The sequence below is a fragment of the Macrosteles quadrilineatus genome, unplaced genomic scaffold (assembly GCF_028750875.1).
Source record: "Macrosteles quadrilineatus isolate MER2022 unplaced genomic scaffold, UCM_ALF_1.0 Scaffold_1__1_contigs__length_201487025, whole genome shotgun sequence".
Taxonomy (NCBI): Eukaryota; Metazoa; Arthropoda; class Insecta; order Hemiptera; family Cicadellidae; genus Macrosteles; species Macrosteles quadrilineatus.
The window spans coordinates 70,317,868-70,338,124 of record NW_026542594.1 but is presented as its reverse complement, the minus strand read 5'-3'; the positions used below and the strand labels follow the sequence as shown (position 1 = coordinate 70,338,124).

The following is a 20,257-nucleotide window of genomic DNA, read 5'->3' as shown; positions in this document are numbered from 1 at the left end:
ACACCGTGCTGCATTTCTTAGTAATCATTCAAAGAGCCGATTTGTAAACTGGAAACATAGAAATTGTCATAGAATACCACCAAGGAGAAGAAATAGAAGTAATGTGTTTTTTTATATTTATAATCGTGTTATTATGTAAAACCTAATGCGGCTATGAGTAAGGCTATTTGTAGAAAACACTATTTACAAGAAATGTTTATTATAGCAATCTGTTATGTACATCTTGAGTATTTCCATAATCTTCGAGTCGTATCGTTTAAAGTCATCAGAAATTATGACTGTTATTCATTTTAAAATAACGCCTGTAAAACTTAGCAATTGCTCGAATTCGAGAAACAGGTACAATAGTAGGTACTAAATAGTGGCATAGTTTGTTTGATTGAATTTGATCATGACCAAGACTGAGGGGTCAAGGGTCATTGAACCCTATTTGAGGTACAAATCTTTTTAATGGAGGTACAAATCAGGACAAAATTGGCTCCAATTTATGGTATATGAGGGTTAATTTCAAGTATGGCCTGGCTAGCATGTCATTGGCTTGGAATCTTTAGTAAATAACCTTTAGTAATAACGGGGGAGGTACTAATTTTTTTTAAGATTGGTACTAAATAACACCAAATACTGTAACACAAAATAGGTACTGTAGTATATTCACACAAAAAAAAACTTGTTAAAGAAAGAACATTTTAATCTTGATGCAATTGATAGAGGAAGTCACAGAAGCACCTGACATAATCAAGTTAAATAGACAAATACCCCTGCTCCAGCAAACCTGCAGGCTTAGCGAATTTCCATTAAACATGTTAAATTTATTCCCTATTAAAATAACATTAGGACTATGTTGTAATGGGGTCCTTAGGTTTGCTGCTACAAAAAAGGAAAAAGTATGACTTTTGCAAAATTTGTAAACCTAACAACAACTTGTGCCCATGATCTGATCTTGATTTGAAGTTCGTGTGTCAAAAATAATTTTGATCAACTTAGAAATATTTATTTTAGAATATCTATCCATTGCATCAACCAATTACATTAAAACCTTAAAGATAGCATAATGATAAAGTGGCCTAAACTTTGTTGCAGCTCGTCACAAACTAAAGAAGCTCTTCATCCCGATGCTGATCATCCTAAAGCTTTTCAAGCTGAAACTGTTGTTGTTCCTTCCTCTGATTCTGGGATTGGCATCTTTCAAGAAACTCCTTGGCTTCCTTGCCATTGCAATTCCAGGTCTCATCGGCTTCTTTAAGCTGTGCAAGCCTGACCTTCACCAGAGTTATGGAAGTTATGGTCACAGCAGCTTCTACCGCAAGCCTCAGTTTGGTCACAGGCCTCCGAGCTACTTAGTAGAAGGACCAGGCTACGCTTCATCACTATATACCCGGGAACAGGATCAAGCTTCATCTGATAGATACCCGGTTGGTTCTATACTTAGTTTTAAACATTTTTGTAGATTCACTCTAATTAAATTGTACTATGTAAAATAATTATAATATCACTTTTTTTTATTTGGTCAAATAAAAAATCTAATATAAAATAAATCAATAAATCAAATAAAAATCTGATTGTAATAAAATGAAGAAAAATATATGTACAGTACCCATATTGTTTAGTAGCAGTACAAAAGGTGAAATAGTAAAAACGTTCATGAATTAACTATAGTGTAGTTAACAGAAGAAGATTGATTGACCAATATGCAGTATTAAATTCACAAATTTTTTATGAATACGTTCTATTTCCAGGTTCATGGTACTATTGTTGGCAACAATTAAAGTCTTATCTTCATCCCTAACATTTTACTTTCTCCCCCTATTTATAGTTTATGAAGAAAGTAGGCCTATTGTTTTCGTAAAAATTTTTAAATTTAAGTTTTGAGTGGATATATCTGTTTCGGGCCCCCCTGAACCCAAAAAAGTGATGTGTGTGTGTGTGTGTTTGTAAATAGTACGTTTGGGGGACATTGACGTGTATTTTGACCATCCATCTGAGGACGAAAAACGTACCGAGGACACACTCGTGGTCCTCGGTACGTTTTAGCTCCAGAATCGCATTCTTGAGGTCTCGAGGAACCATAAAATACCGGATTTGCACGGATTTAAAAATGTCCCCCCGTGGTATGGTCAGTCAGACACGTTAGTTCCAGTTGTGTCTCCCACGTAGCGCTAGCACGTTGAGCGACACACACGCTATACACTCTCACCAGTTCTGTCTTGCACAAGAGAGGACTCATTTTGAATTTTTTATATCACACGCCACTGTAAATTACGCTGTCTTACCGAGGACACAAGTGCATTCCTTACTTCCTCCTTCTCTTCCTATTACAGTGTTGTCATGTTAAGCTCATTGCTGCCATATCGAACGAGCCTTTTGGCGAATATACCGAGTCCTTTGTAATTATCTATTTTAATGACTTGGTGTACCTTAAAATTGAGTAAAATTGAGTCAGAGGTCTTGAAATCTTATTTGGATTTAAGATAGTACATTTTGTTTGGTTGTTCACGTGATAATTTGACTCTTGTTATAAAATAGGAAACTTTAGACTTTGTAATGCTACAAAAATAGTAAGAATTATTACTATTAGCATATTCTTTTTACAAAAAACAGGGTTGTAAAATGCTTGGTATGGTTAGGTTCAACGTTAAATTAAATCAAATATCACCAATATTACAGGTAATATTACAGCTATACCAGGCGGCGTGAAATTGCGAGTTTAAAATATACTTTAAATAATTCTGTTTATATTTTATACTAGTTATTGTACTCGTGCTTTGCAACGGGAAGAGGATGCGAAATAGATACATTTAATCCTCGGCACCAGTTGAAGGTCGTCGCCAAGCAGTTGTTGGTGATATCCAATGTACGCGCCCACCCGCATGAGTTCTTTATCAACCTCTTTGAGCCTTGGTTATCTCCAGTAATCGCCCAAAAACATCTGCTGTCCCGAAAACAAAACCTTATCCAAACCATTTTTTCGCTCTAGACATTTCCATTCTTTGGCCCAAAAAGTATATTTATTAGACATATAGTACTATTAAAGTAAAACCAAGGGAGAATTCTTCATTAAAAAAATAAACTGGCTTTCTACAATGCTTTGAACAAAATCATAATGTTTTACGAAGTTACTCGTTTCAAAGTTATTCGTTCGATTTCAATGTAGTAACAGTTATTATGTCCAATAAGCCTAGCCACCTAGGCTATTTAAACATAGAGTTCGCCCGGTGGTAAAAAAAAAATTTGTCATAATCTGACGTATTTTAGTGGTACTGTACTTATTTAACTTCTCAATTTAATTAAACATTAATAAAAAGCTCAGGCTATTCAAGCTGTGTAATGATTTTATTGACAAACAAACCATACAAAAGTAGTTAATTGACATTATAAAATCAATCAAAGATTCTTTGGAATTAAAAGTTTATTGATAAAACTAATAATTAAATAAATCTATACATACATTGAATTATATACATTGAATTATTTCAGATTTTGCATACACCAACAAGGATCAACCCGGCAAACATTTACCCCTTAGTTGAGCTAGACCTAGCCTAGTATTCTCGAGGCTAAGCTCAGGCTCTACACTCAGCTATGTACAGTTTTTATGATATAGTCCTACTCAAATAGTTTATACGTTTTCAAACTAGGCTAAGTTTGGCAAATTGATATGGTAAAGGTTGACACAAAGTTTTAAAATAATGGCGCAGCATGCGTCAAAAAAGAAAATGTGAAGTTTTCAAAGTATTTCTTATGAAAAATGTTTTTTTTTATTTTCAACATAAATCTTAGATTTTCAGAACTGATGTAAATATAAGAAGATTGTATTAAATATATGGATAGTTCGATATTTTACAAGTTCTCTACCTACAGATTATGACACCGTTATTTGCCAATACCCGTGTGAGGCGGACATATCTAGTTACTAGTTTGACAAGAGATGGGACCATCTCTGTCTCTTTTACAGCTTCTACTCAGTTCGTTGCGCTAACCCTACAATCTGTTAACCAACAGATGCGTTCTGTCTGTTTCTTATCTACACCTCTGATAATTTCCTCCACACAATAACACTGGGTTCTACGTCAACTGTGTCCAAGGCTATGGTGTATAAAATAAGAGCATGATCGTTGTCATTTCGAATTTAAAAAATGTCAGACTTGTTATAACTGAACTAAATTAAAAGAGAAAATAATAGAATAAAAATAGAGTTTAAGATGTTATCACATCTATGTTCAAAATTTTGACTTCTGAGCTCTAGAACAAAAACCAAGTTCAAGTTTTCACCCAGGCTACATCTTTAATCTAAGACTAAATTGTGTCAAATTAGAAAATGTATCGGTGTTATAACACCATCGTCAACTTTAGGTATTTGTAAAGTTGATCAGTTGTAAACATTGTAAAAGATAACCACAGTACGACATGAATAAAAAAACTACTGTACGATCAAGTACAAAAAGAAACATTGACCAATTTTAATAAACAGGGCTGTTCTAACCAAAGTTGACCGGCCGCACAGGTAGGTCGGTTAGTCCTTATAATTTCGCAGGTAGCATGTTATCACAATTTTGTTTAAAATAAGGTAATCGTATATATGCGCAGATAACCTATCCTACAACGAGATAGTGCAGGGCTCGTAAATGAGTATGTTATGTTGAACGCTTATTATCGCTACGAAATTATTGGCTAAGAATATAAATTACAATAATGGTAACAATTATTTCACCTCACCTTCAAAAAGAGATAATCAAAACAACTTGAAAAATGGGGTAGGGCTTGGTTACGAACTATGAAAAAAACTTATAAATAACTCGATTTACCTTAAGTGCCAATTCCATTAACTAAGTCTAGATGTCATGTCTTGAACTCTTCCCATGCTCAGGCACAGTTACAGAAGTCTCCAAAAACTTCATTTTAAGTTCCTTTGTCAAAACCAATAATTATGTATTTTTTAACCTTTATTTATATTTTAGGTTACAAAGAATAGACACAATGTCATAATCTTTTCAGAAGCTCTACACAGTAGTCTGCATGACCTCCATCACGGCTTCTTATGTTAAACCCCATTACTTTGTCCATATCCCAGCTTTTCTTAACATTTTATGTTACAAAGAATAGAAATGATGTACTGAGTTCGTCATAGGCTCTGCTAATTGTCTACGAGGTTTCCATAATGACTTCCTTCATCGTACCCCATCAATATGTCTAACATTCAAACTTGTGTTAACCTGTTAAGTTCCAAATTCTAGAAACAATGTCTTTTAAATTCTTCAAATGCTCAGTCTGCAAAGTAGTCTCCGAGGACTTTAAGCATGCCTTCGTTCGCCGCATTCCATCAATATGTCTATCACTAAAACTTTAGTTAGCATATGCCAATTAGGCAAACTGAAATTTGCTTAGTGTGCAGGATTGATGCGGCGGGGTTGTTAAATTTACTATCAATTTTCTTAACCCTACTCTCTTGGGTCCCTTGAAAAATGTTGTTAGTAAAATGTATTTCATGTGTGAACTAAGCAACGTTCTCGCTTTAGACCAAATTGCCGTGCTCCACTACACGATGCCCAACTGTTTAACTCAAACGAGAAAGACTCACATGATACATAAAAGTCCTCACATAGTTTGGGTGTGTACTCACTTAGATGATCAAAAACAATAGTCCTCAGATAGTCTGCAATTATTCAACTAACGGTCATTTTGCATGTGTCCTCAGTGCGTTGGACTATTTTCATGGTCCTCACAAAGTATGGTCCGTAACAAAAAAACTCAAATTCAACGAACGGAAATAAGGTTTTAAATGCAGTATAATATTGATATTTACAGCAAATTGTGAAGCATTTTGATACAAAAACATCAATATTTCGTGATGTCCTCAGAACGTACGGTTGCTGCTAGGGTCCTCAGAAAGTACTGCTTACAAACCTGTGTGTGTGTGTGTGTGTGTGTGTTGTCCAATTTTGATTAAATTTGGTATGTAGGTACTAATCCATGGTATCTCCAGGCGTTTTTTTTCATTTTTTTCAAAATTTAGATTTTCAATGGTAATTTCTCCATAAAAACCCATTAAATAACAGACAAATCTGATTTTCTTAAAAATGTCCCGAACAATTTTGATAAAAAGTAGTATGTTAGTATGTTATAATCCTTTAAATTCTTAACAAAACGGTACAAATCACATTTCCGTAAGAATTACGGTTCCAAAGTAACTTTTGTTATTTTCCCATAAAAATAACAAAAAATCGTATTTTAGAAAAAAGACGGTTTCAATTAAAATTAGTATGTCATGGTCCTTTAAACTTTTAACAAAATGGTACAAATCCCATTTCCGTAGAAAATATGGTCCAAAAGTTATTGTAACTTATATTATTTTCTCACATAATAACCCATAAAAAACAAAAATCGGATTTGATTAAAATTAATGTGTTACGGTCCTTATAATTCTAAACAAAATAGTGCAACCCCCCATTGCTGTAACAATTACGGTTAAAAAGTTATTGCAATTGTTGTGATTTTCCCTTTAAAATATAATAGTTTCACTCCCACCTCTTACCCATGATAAAGTTTGTTGACGTTGACAAGCTTATGGGAGAAAGTATGGGTCAGATTGCTAATATACCGTTTATTTTTAGTAGTAAGAATATTGACAGCTATTTTAACTGTGATTAACTATTATCATAGCTGGGTAGCCGGGCGATAATAGTACTTGGCTATTGACCACAAGGATGTTGGTTCCATTCTGCGAAAAGTCAATATATACCCTTTAAAGGCAACACGTCACACACACGGCCATACCATGAGTACTGCACTATTTTTGTGGCCTTTTAAAGTCTTTGACACAAAAAAATCTTTGTGACATGCACACTTATATTTTCTAAAGCCGCGTTTACACGAGGCCAGTGGAGCATGCAGGTTACTTGCTTCTAATGTATTTCAAGTTACCTGAGGCAAGTAACCTGCCCGCTATCAAGCCTCGTGTGAACGCGGATTGATTAAGAGTACTACAGTGTGTGTGTGTGTGTGGTTCTTTAAAGCAATGTCATCGTAGTAAAACAAATTTTAATTGTAAAAAATCTAGTTTTGCTCGTGGATTTCTTCACGGGGAGAAATTTTTACACCTGTCGCAAGGATGGTAACTATAAGAACTTTATTGTCAATTTTGGTTGTACATAACTTATTATTTTGTTAGATGTTAAATGTGTTTTTTTTTACTAAGCAGTCCAGTATATATGAAACCCCCTAAAGGAGTAGAAACTAGAAATGGACTTATGTTTGTAAACTTAAGAAATCTTTGTATGGTTTAAAAGAAGCTCCTAAATGTTGGTATTCTCGGGTGAACAAATTCCTAATTGGTATTGGTTTTGAACGATCTAAATCTGCTCCATGTTTTTATTTAACAAAAAATGTATAAATTGTAATATATGTTGATGATAATTTTTTCTAAAGAAAAGAAAGATTTATTAAGTGTCAAATCTAAGCTGATCTCCACTTTTGGAATGAAGGATTTAACTAATGAAAATCACCTAGAGTTCCTTGGTATTTCTATTGAGAAATGTCATGAGCGAGGGTCTCAAACTACATCAGTTGAAGTTGATTGAGAAAATAATCCATAAATTCGGGATGGAAAATTCAAAACCGGTATTTTTGCTAATAATACCAAAACTTTTGTTTTGAGCCTCCGTGGCTTGCGCCCTTCAAGGCAAAGGCCTAGCGGATTATTCGGGCCTAGGTCTGGGCCCTAGGAAATTATTGAAAAATTAAACCATAAGCGTGTTTTAGGCAATCTAGAGGCTGAGTAATAAGGATGGTTTGATGGTCGCAGAGTTTTTGACTGAGGGATTTAATAAATAAGCTACGGTAGTTTTAAAACCCCGAAAATGTCATGATTTGATATATATTTCAAGTTTTTGGTACGGTACATAAATAATGGTTGTATAAACAACAAACAATAGAAAAACTAAGAACAAACCAAATGATGTAGGTATTATAATAACAACTGTAGGAAATTGATTATTTTATTTTATACATTGCATAGTAAAATACAAAATACTGAAAAAATGAGAAACTAACTTACTGATTATTATAGTACATTATTTCATAGGTACCAAAATTATTTACCACCATTGACTATACACAGAGCACGCAATCATCACAAAACATAAAAGAATGAATACAAACTAGTTTGAACCAACAAAATAATATAGAAATTCAAAGACAAATAAAACTACTTAGGAACTACCCAAGGCCTGATGATCTTCTGATCAAATCAAATCTTCTTTTCAAATCTTCTCAATCTTCTTTTCAAATCTTCTGATGAGCAGCCTAGAACCTTCAAGTATGATGATCATTCCTCGGAGCATCCTGATATCATTTCCAACTTCTTCGCTAACTTCTTCTCGTCGGTCTACACCAACAATCATGTCCATAATCCTTCACCTGTTGTGGGAGTTTCGGATGTTCTCTCTTCCTGCTCGCTTCAGCTTGGGGAAGTTGTTGACTGCCTTAGGAACCTGGATGGCTCTAAGGGTTGCGGCCCTGACAACATACCGCCTAATGTTCTCAAATCAAGTGCTGATTTTCTAGCTCCTGTTATTTTATTTCTGTTTAACCACTCCTTAGCCTCGGGTGTGTTTCCTGATGCTTTTAAGAGTGCCTACATCTTGCCCATCCACAAATCTGGTTCTACTCTAGATGTCCGCAACTACAGACCTATAGCTATCTTGAATACACTCTCCAAAATCTTCGAAAAGTTGATCCTCAAAAGACTGAACTTTGCCATCAAGCCATATATCTCTCTATGCAGCATGGATTTTCTACTGGACGCTCAATTACCACCAATCTTTTGGTAATGCAAGCTGACATCCTTGATGCCTTTCAAGATCGCTTGCAAGTGGACGCCATTTATCTGGACTTTGCTAAGGCGTTCGACAGGGTAAACCATCCGCTCCTCCTCATTAAGCTCCAAGCTTCTGGTGTAACTGGGAATATGCTATCTTGGTTCCAGTCTTACCTTGCAAACCGCCCCGTTCAAGTTAAGTTTCTTGGTTTGTTATCCCATGAATTTTTACCCACATCTGGTGTTCCCCAGGGCTCACACCTTGGTCCACCACTTTTCAACATCTTCATTAATGACCTGGTGTCCCACGTTGGTAGCCCTTGCCTTCTATTTGCTGACGACCTGAAGATGTACCGTACCATTAGAACCCACAAAGACTGCCTTCTCCTCCAACATAGTCTCGATGCCGTACAGAAATGGTGTGTCTCAAACCTCATGGACCTAAACATCAAAAAGTGTGTAGCCATATCGTTTAGCAAGAAGAAGTCTCAGCTTCAGTTTGTCTATAGCCTGGGTCAATATAATCTTGCAAGGGTTAACGAAGTGAGGGATTTAGGCGTGACCTTAACCTCTGCCCTGTCATGGGAGCGTCACATTACTACTAGTTGCAGAAAAGCCCTTCAAGCCCTGGGTTTTGTTCTTCGTAGTTCCAAACATTTTCAAGACGTTACTCTACTCAAAACCTGTTCCTGGCCTTCGTATTGCCACACCTTGAGTTTGGCTGTTGTGTTTGGTCACCTCACCAAGACTATCTCAAGACCAAACTTCAAATGGTTTTTAATCACTTCTTGAGAGTGGTCGGTGTGAGGTTGGGCTACAACTGCAGAGAGGTACCCATCCAAGACATCTCCGTGGCCCTTCAAATCCTTCCTTTGGAGTCCAGACGTGAGATCCAGGATATCTTGTTCATCTACAAACTGGTCAATGGCTTCATCGACTGTCCCGGACTTCTCAAACTTCTGAACTTTAGGGCAGGTAGATCTTCAAGATCCAGGGACCTCTTCTCTCGTGAGCACCTCAGCACCAACTATCATCTCTACAGCCCATTGCCCAGAGCCCAACGTCTCGTCAATGCTCTACCTGATGACATTGACCTTTTTAGTATGTCGCTTGCTTCCTTCAAGAAAAGTGTGGTGTCTTCGAAGTGGTGATCTCTCTGTGTTTTGTGCCTGCGCCTCGTGTATACGTTAATTTCAAAACTGCCCTTTCTTGTTTTGTAAACATCACGGCAGATTTTTCGCTTTTTCTGCTATGTTTGGTTGTGATTTGCTTGTTTTGGTCCATGCAATATTGTTATTTTTGTTTTTGCACCCAAATTAGTTATCAAAATTTCTTGAATTTGAGATTGTTATTGAAACTTATTCCTCCTGTTTGTTAACTTGTTTTTATTGTTGCTCTTTATTGTTATTTGTTATATTGTTCAATTATTGTTGTCAAATGTTATTGCTTGTTATACTGTTCTGAATTGTTTCTCATTTTGCAGCTTTTATTTTTCTTCAAATTGTATCAATCTAAATCTCCTATGTATTGGCGTCAGCCGTTGGTCAATAAATAAATAAGGCCTATAAAAGATCCTTTATCTCTATACATAAATGCGAAATTCCGATCAACACACAGGCCAAACCATAGCACCTAGAAGCATGAGATTTTGCATACAAACTCCTCTCATATCGTAGGCAGGCAATAAGAAGCGATTTTACAAAATTCCCAATGGGCTGCGCCCCACAGAAGGTCAAAGTTTTGCATGGAGTTCGTATAGAAAGAATAATTTGTTTTGGGTTTTGTTTACATTTGTCTGCAATTTATTTAATCATCAGCTGTTAAAATAAAAATTAAGTTTACTAAGGTTATTTCGGACCAAATAAACATCATAGTTGTGTGTCAGTGAAATTAACCTAATTTATTGTGATATTTTAATTGTATCAACTTCTAATATGTGTGATTAGTGTTGCGTAAAGTAGAGTTAAACTTAGTTTTTATTGCATTTTTATTTTTAAGAACTAACTTATCATTCAGTTCTGTTAATATTTTTGTAGTTGTTTTTAAAAACCGTTTTATAGTATCAACACTGAGGTTTTAAATGTTAATGGCGAGTTCATTCCACACAATATCATTCACATCAGAGAAGATGGTGCATGTTTATTTACTTCACTCTCATTCTTAATTCACCTTACACACATACACCCACACACGCATACACTCACACACACACACACACACTAACTGTGCGCGAAGAAATTGTTCAACATGTTATGAGGAACTGGGACTACTTTTCAATCTTATCCTATGACAGTGACAGGAATAATTACCCTAATTTCAGGGAATACTTCTATGGAATGTCTAAGCCGTTTACCTTTGATGGGTTGTGTGGGCTGGTTGCGGCTTCACAACTATTCACATTTGTTTTCGAAGTTTATCGGAATGGTGAATTATATGTCAAGTTTGGTGATGAACGTAATCCCGTGAAAAGACTCAGATGTACACAATCCCTGTCTAGCGGGACTTCGATGTTTTAGAATTACAAAACAAGCCCGTTTCCCCCAATTGTCAGTCGATCCCGGAGTTTCAACAAAATACATCAAGGCGTAAACGGCGTAGCAGGTGCACAGACAAACCAAGAAAAAATCTGGTGAAGAACGCAAGCAAAAAGTATGAACAAACTCATCCTGAAAGACATTCGCCAAGGGTTCAATGGACGGTCAAAATTCTATCAGCAATGGCATATAATGCGGAAATAGACTATGAAGGAGAAAGCTCGGTGGCGATAGGTACCATGACGTTCAAATATAAGTACTGCGAGGCCTTAAAATGGAAAGAAGAAACACCGGACATGTGCTGCAATGGTGGTAAAGTCCAGCTACAACCTTTGCAGCACCTACCTGAACCTTTATGCAGTATGGTCATGGGCAACCACCCTGAGCAGACACACTTTATGGACCGGGTGAAAAGACATTATAATAGCTGCTATTAGATGACATAATTAGCAAAACAGGTTGTAGCTAAATTGTTGACTGAAGGTTGTTGGCACTTAAACACTAATTCATTTAAAACTTAAACCAATTTGAATGTTTCCGTAGCGAAGCATGGGTATTCCGCTAGAAGTATCTTTATATCCTTTACGCCTCGGGAGTTACACCATGATTTCCCATCCTAATGGAACAGCTGGAGCCAATTTTATTGTTAGTTCTGTCCGGTTTTCTGTAGATGTCGTGTTTTGTTTACAATTTGTTTCTATTAGTTTAGGGTTAGTTTCTCATTGTTTGTGTCTCACTGTTTGGTTATATAGCTAGTGGACGAGTTATTGTTTATGAATAGATAGTTTTATTTTGCTAAACAATGTTTTAAATTACTGAAATAACAAGAAACAAATTGTAAACAAAACACAACATCTACAGAAAACCGCACAGAACTAACAATAAAATTGGCTTCAGCTGTTCCATAAGGATGGGAAACCTACCAAGGGACTATGTTATATCCTATGGTTACACCTAGGCTACTATATTTTTATTCGATGTCACAATAAATTATGTTGAAATATTTTCCACCCAAAAACTATAAGTTTGATAGAATAGTTTTACTAGGTTAAAAGTATTCGGCAGAAATCACCATAATCTACATCACACAACAGTGCACTGTGCTGGTCGCACAATTGATTCAGTAGCTGGCAAAAACATTATTATGGGAGTGGTATGTATAGTTATATCAATAATCAAAGATAAAATCCACTTATAGGCTAAATACATTGGTATTTTTTTAGGTAAGGGAAAACTATCAATTCGAAAACCACGCTGCAGCTCCATCCCCTGCGCCTGTAGCTTTCAGAGATGACGCCCAGGATCATGCTTATCAAGCATACAGAGAATACCAGAAGAAGTAACCCTCTCAGAAAGTATACACTAATTGTTGCTCTAGTATTAGTAAAAATTAGGTTGTTAATTAATTGTTGTTATTGTTTGTTACATATTTATTTAATAGTTTGTTTATCAACAAAAGTATATTGTAGCCTACCCATGTATAAAATGTAAATAATGATAAAAGTATTTATTCTATAAGCAGTTTTGTGCGGTTTTTTGCTCTGCCAAGTGCCAACTGAGAAAAACCTGGCTTCCAAACTAGTCTAGCCTCTGGTATAGGTTATATTTCAACATATCCAGTACCAAAATAGCTGAGCTCTTATACTGGTTCACTGATTATCACATGATAAAGTTTAATAAACCCCGTCGTCACTGCAGACTAAGAAAATTTACACTTTCATTTCTTTATTTCAACGGCAAAATTGCCAATTTATACATGGACAATTCAAAATAGACATGATAACTGTGCAACAAATTTCATAAGCAAAAGCAAAGAACAATATGTAAAGAAACAATAACAGATCAGTTACCAATTACAGATCACTTTCCTGATTGTATTGCCAGTACCACTAAAATACCTCCTTAAAAATGTTGGGTTAATTTCCTATTAAAATGGCATTTGGTTTTGTTTATGAGTACTGTACTTAGATTTGCTCCTTCTGGGAGGATAATAAAGCATTTTTTTTTTTTTTTTTTGTGAAATATCAATGGTTTAGTATAATACCTCCGCCGCAGCAAACCTGCAGACTAAGCGAATTCCAATTTATCCATATTGGATTTCAAATTAAATCTATTTAAATAACATTATAGATTTAACAAGTACCTAGGTTTGCTGCTACAGGAGGGTAAAAAAGTGTTTTTTAGTAAAAATAAATAGCTTAGTATAAAATACATTTACTAAGTTTGATAAAAATATATCCATAAACAAGCAAACTACAACAGTTTACTTATTCTCTATAAAAATAGCATATGGGAATTTTAAATTTAAAATTTTTTGAATAATAATTTTTTTATAAATTTTCTCTGTAACCGAAAACCACACAAAAACACTCCAATATACTAAATTATTGTTTTTTTTTTTATTCTCCTTAAAATGGTGTAAAGAGAAATTGGGAAATTTTATGTTTTGAGGGTCAATAATAAGAAAACCCTACTTTTACCCCATAAAACCCCTAATAACACCCCGGTCCCATAGTCCAATCATGTTGGTTCAATTTTATCCCGCCCTACACCTTCAAGCCAAATTTAATCAAAATTGGATAAAAATTACTCAAGTATCGCGCTCACGGACTTGTATATATATATATGTGTGTGTGTGTTCGATAGCGCGATAACTCGAGCAAAAATGATCTGATTTCAATGAAATTTGGTACATATATGTAAACCTACGTTTATTTGAACGAGTTTGCGAACCAGCATAATCGGTCCAACAGGGGTTTAGGGGGGTTTTATGGGGTAAAAGTGGGTTTTTCCCATTTTTGACCCTAAAGACAAAATATTTTGCAATTTAAAATAATAAAAAAATAAATAAGGTCTTTATTCATCAGTGAATTTCAGTTACAAAACTGTTTTACAAATTGACTCAAGTCAGGACTAAATAAAACCTCTTATAACTACAAAACAAAATAAGATTAGTTACAAACTCTTTAGGCGATTCTTAAAATTGTTGTAAGACAGTGCTTTTAGCGTGCAAGGAAGTGCATTGTACTGATTGCAGGTGTTAGCCTCCGGATTGCCAAATAATATTAGAAAAGGTGCAAACACCTGCTATTAACCAATCCAACATTGTTGTTAAAACAACTAGTTTCGGTGCCTGTGTGGCACCATCATCAGGCTGTACGTACAAGGTAGGATTTCTTTCTTCATAGGAAGAGCGTCATATAGTTTACACGAAAATAATAAATAAAGGTTTAACCACAACACAAACACGAATACGAGACATTTATGGTAACTGATCAGTTAAGAAAACAGACAACGCTAACCCGGCGGTGTTTGAGTCCAGACTGCAGGTGGTCAGTGCAATGGTGTAAGTCTGTTATCTTATCATATTAGGTCGTGTCCTGTCAATCACACTTCCCCTCTCCAGTAAACCGATGGCAGTGTCATACATAAAATTAGACGATAAAAATGTTTGGTCATTTAGTACATTTTGGTGGTCGGATTTTACTGCCTTATATATCTCAAACTCTTCCAATGTGTTAAGTTTATATCTGTCTTTATAAAAATGTAAAATATCCATATTGCTGCTAATGTTGGTATAATTGTGGCCTTGGGATATTAAATGTTCGGCAAAAGTTTATGTTTGGTGGGCTGTTGACGCTTTTGGAAGATGCTCTTTGAATTGTTTTGTAAAGGAACGTGCTGCTTGGCCGATGTAGTATTAGTCTTCATTTCAATAATATTGCTGAAATGTTTCTGCTTTGCCCGCCTGATTGCACCATTTAACCTACTTCCTGCTCCACAGTACTGCTGCCTAGACTCAGGGGAATTTGCATGCTCCTTCTTATATTTATTTTTTACTAGCCGGCCCGACAGACGTCGTCCTGTCCTAATGTGATTTTATGTCAAATGCTCGTTCATTTTCAAGGTGAGCTCGTTCGCATGGCTCAATCACGCCCTGGTTAAAATTCATTCGCTATGCTCACTTACCTTTAGGTTGGAGCTCGTTCGCTGCACTCACTTGCCTTCAGGTTAGCTCGTTCGCTACGCTAACTCACATTTTAGTTGCAAATTAGCTGTTGTCATAAATTTAAAAAATAATAGTGCTGCTCCCTGTTGGTAAACCTATTAACTTATTAATGCTATTGAACATCACAGAATCAAATTGTTTAGTTGAACCAGCTGTTAAGATTCTTTTACCTGACCCGCCATGTTAAACTTCCCTATCCCAAGCGGGATGTTTCCAACTCCTATACTTCTCGAGTGATGTGAAGTTGAAAAAACTCCCTTGGTGAGGCAATGAAACCCATTTAAATAACATTAAGTGCTTAAATTAAAAAATATACCTCAATAGAGCCAACGACGTTCAACGCTAGGAATCAGCTATGCACTTGAATGTTATTGTTACGCTTTAAAGTATTTTCCTAACCTAGCTTTTGTTTGTAAAAGAACGTTACTGTTAGAAAATGAGTGAAATGGATAATGAAAAATATTGTACGTAACCCTCTATATATTGTCGGGTCAGGTAAAATCATAGACTAAGCAACACAAGTAGACTTCTCATCCCATTGTAAATTTTGAAGCTTGTTTTTTGCGTCTAGTTCATGTATGTCCACACTGATCGCTAGTGTAGACAACATTTTGTTTCTATTATTTTAGGGTTATTTTCATGATTTGTGCTTTTCTATTTGGTTACATAACTAGGAGACCAGTTGTTGTTTATGATTATATCGTTTTATTAGGTTAAACGAGGTTTTAAATTACTGCAATAACAAGAAACAAATTGTAAACAAAACATAACCTCTATAGTTGGACGTACAGAACTAACAATAAAATTGGCTTCAGCTGTTCCATTAGGGTGACTGATCTACTAAGGGAGTATGTTTTATCTATGGTAAAATCTTGTACATTACACGTTACGTAAGAGCGTGTTTACGTCACTTAAGTGAATTATGCAACTCGCTTCCGCTCGTTGCACAACATTCACCTGCGTGATGTAAAAACGCTCTTACTATACTTGTAATGTAAATAGCTATAATTCCATTTAAATATGAGTACTCATAAGGTTAACATGGGAAAGTCCAGAGCTACTGGGGCGGAGCCCTTTTGACGGATCTGCACCAAACTTCACACAAACCATCCTTGAATAATTCTTAATTATGCCTGAAATTTTCATTAATTCTTAATTATGCCTGAAATTTTCATTACAATCTGTCAAGCAGTTTCGGAGTCCATAAAGGACAAACAAACAAACAAACAAACCTTATAATATACTAGCTGGCCCGACAGACGTCGTCCTGTCCTATTGTGGTTTTATGTCACATGCTCGTTCATTTTCAAGATGAGCTCGTTCGCATGGCTCAATCACGTCCTGGTTGAAGTTCGTTCGCTACGCTCACTCATCTTTAGGTTGAAGCTCGTTCGCTGCGCTCACTTGCCTTCAGGTTAGCTCGTTCGCTACGCTAACTCGCCTCCAGGTTGAAGTTCGTTCGCTACGCTCACTCACCTTTTGGTTGCAAATGAGCTATTCTCATAACTCAAACAAATATAGTGCTGCACCCTGTTGGTAAACCTATTAACTTTTTAATGTTATTGAACATCACAGAATCAGATAGTTTAGTTGAACCAGCTGTTAAGATTCTTTAATTCCATTTAAATATGAGTACTCATAAGGTTAACATGGGAAACTCCAGAGCCACAGGGGTGGAGCCCTTTTGACGGATCTGCACCAAACTTCACACAAACCATCCTTGAATAATGCTTAATAATGCCTGAAATCTTCATTACAATCTGTCGAGCGGTTTTGGAGTCCATAAAGGACAAACATACAAACAAACATACATTGGATTTTATAGATATAGATATATATAGATTTTTGTGAGAAATTTTATTTTGTCATTCCTCCACGCAGCTTTTCGTTTTGTGACTCTTTTCCTAACTACAGGTGCGCACTCATCATAAATCTGAATGATTGAAGATGTAAGTTAGCTACAGACTTCCTCTAAAATATTAATCCTGGCTATCGCTGCCCAGTTGGTTTTTGAAGCTAATGAAAGAAAGTGAGGCATGTCAAACTTTGTGAAATCTCGATATGCAATATATTCTGCATTCCGTTTTTGTCTGCTACACGGAAAGTCGCAAAAAACCAGTTTGTGATCAGTTAGTTTTTTAATTACCATAGCTAGTTAAAATTAGGGAAGTGTCAATCACTCCCACCTTGCTCACCTCCATAACACTTTCAGTAATGGTCTATAGAAGTCAATGACATTTCTGTGACCAGTTGGCTCCATTACCAACCGTGATAAGCTTAAGGATTCCAACAGATTACTTAAGAACTTGCCATCACTCTATTTTTCTCCGAATAGATTTATGTTCAAGTCCCCTAATAATATTACAGAGTCTACAAGTGGGAGAGTGTCAATAAAAAGTGAGTATAAAACAGATTTCAGGTAACTATATGGGTGGTCTATATAAAAAGCAAACACAAATCTTTCTGTTACCAATATCAACTTGCATGCATATATAGTCCATGCGATTGTCAACATCAATTCAATTCAACATCAATTTCTTTCTAAACCATTTTGTAGAGCTTAAAAGAAGAAATAATTTAGTATATTGAAGAGCTGTTAAAATTCAATTTCTTGTAGTTTACTTGTCTATGGATATGTGTTGATAAAATTTGGCAAATTTATTTATTTCATTCTATACTCAATCAATCAATCAATCAAAATAACTTTATTCATATTGTACATTTTGTACAGAATGGAGTCAGTTATAAAAACACAATATTAAACTTAAGACTACTTACAAAGAATATTATTATTATAAAAAAATCAAATTTCAGGAAGTTGGAAAAAATCTTCTAATTTATACAAGGGTCTGTTGGTGAGAAATAATTTCAAACGTTTTTTAAATGAATTAAAATTACTTATATTTTTTATATTGTCAGGTAAGCTATTTAAATATTTAACACCACTATAAGATGGAATTTTTTCATAAACCGATAAATTATGTCTGTTGAACGCCAATTCATTACCTTTTCTGGTTGAATATGTATGAAAAGAGTTCAATTTTGGCAATCTTTCATGGTTTGATTTAATATAAAGGGCTATTTGATAAATGTATAAGCTAAAAACAGTCATAATTCCTATTTCTTTAAACTGCTCTTTTGCGGATGTTTTTGACTTTAGTTTTAACATAATGCGAATTGCTTTTTTTTGAAGTTCCAGAATGCTATTTAGGTTAAAATTTGATGTGCCCCCATAAAGACACAACCCAAAAGAAATATGTGATTCAATTAAGGAATGATATACTATTTTTAAGGTTTTTAAACTACTAAATTTTGACATCTGTCTTAATGCATGTATGCCTGAGTTGACTTTATTACAAACGTTTTCAACATGACTGTCCCAGTTGAATTTATCATCTATATGCAATCCAAGAAATTTTATTGTTTTAACTTCATTTAGTAAAATTGTATCCATAAAAATATTAAATTCAGGTGAATTTTTGCTCGTTGAAGAAAAGTTTATATAATTAGTTTTTATTGTATTCGGTAATAAATTGATTTCATTTAAATATTGGTTACATTTGGTAAGCTCAACAAAAGAAGAGACTTCCACATCAGCATTTGAATTTCCGGATATTTTTATATTGATGTCATCAGCAAATAAACAAACACGATTGGGAGATTCTATCAATGAAGGGAAGTCAGTTAAGTAAATTAAGAATAATAAGGGCCCCAATATTGATCCTTGAGGGACACCATACTTAACAATTTTCGTTGAGGAAGTGTAAGTAATCAATTGATTATGGCTATTTACGTGATCAATTGTGACATACTGCTGCCTGCCTGTAAGATAAGATTCAAACCAACGCCAAGCTCTCCCTTTTACACCGTTATATTTAAGTTTTTCAAGAAGTAAATCATGTGAGACACTATCAAAGGCTTTTGTTAAGTCTAAGAATATTCCCACTACTTTTTCCTTTGAATCAATTGAATTAATTATAGATTCACAGAAATCGACTCCTGCGTCAATCACGGACCTTCAGGGCCGGATTTAGCATTTTTGCGCCCCTAGGCCCAAATAATTTTCCGCCCCCTAGTCTGGTCACAGTTACTTTCCTTTAAACCTTTATTAAAAACTATATCACGCCCATAGGCCTAAGTTAATTGCTTGAATACCACTCCTCGCCGGAATCATTGCAAGTTTTTTTTATTGATTGTTTAGCCTTAACAAAATGCCGTCTTAAACACTGTTGGCAATTTTATGCTTTTAATAAATGCTCACGTTTGTGGCCGTGGAACTGAAACAAAACAACTCAAACCACCGAGAATTCCTGAAAAAAAAAAAAAAAAAAAAAAAAAAACATGGCCATTGATTCCAATTCCAGGCCCAAAAACCTGAACTCCATACAGTATGTGATACCGATTAAACATAGGCTACTCCTTTAGTAGATTTGTCATAATTTTGGATTAGCTGAAAACAATTCTTGTTATTTAAGGAGTATGTTTAAACCTAGTTTATCCAAAATAAAACGATCTAATCATCAACAATCGTCTCCTGTTTATATTACAAGAAATTAAAACACACATCATAGAACTAACCCTAAAAAAAATAGAAAGAAAATTACATCAAAACTAACGTCCAGTATCACCAACATGAACTAGACATGAACAAATTTTGAATTAACAATGTCATAAGAAGTCGACTTGAGTTATATATAATCTATGGTCGTACTGTATCTAGGTTATATTTCCAAAGCAAAACAGAGCAATACTCCTGCCAACCATACCGATCCTTAGGTCTGAGGAGAAAATGACAGCATTAATGGTGCTTTGGAGGGTATTGAATGTTTTTGAAATCTAATGCAAACTGAGATTAATATTTTTTAGTTAAATTTAAACGTAAATTAATCGTTTTAATATTCA

At 35.1% G+C, this 20,257-nt stretch overlaps 1 protein-coding gene across 3 annotated transcripts in view; it reads left to right on the top strand.

Annotated features, from left to right (window-relative positions):
* The window catches only part of LOC128983549 (uncharacterized), a 58,184-nt gene extending 45,334 nt beyond the window's left edge, over positions 1–12,850 (top strand). For all 3 annotated transcript variants that reach the window (XM_054402860.1, XM_054402859.1, XM_054402861.1), the window contains exons 5-6: positions 1,081–1,412; positions 12,570–12,850. In XM_054402860.1, the coding sequence (XP_054258835.1) occupies positions 1,081–1,412; positions 12,570–12,689 (452 nt within the window). In that variant the 3' untranslated portion in view covers positions 12,690–12,850. The remainder of the gene's footprint in view (positions 1–1,080; positions 1,413–12,569) is intronic.
* The last annotated feature ends 7,407 nt before the right edge of the window (positions 12,851–20,257 follow it).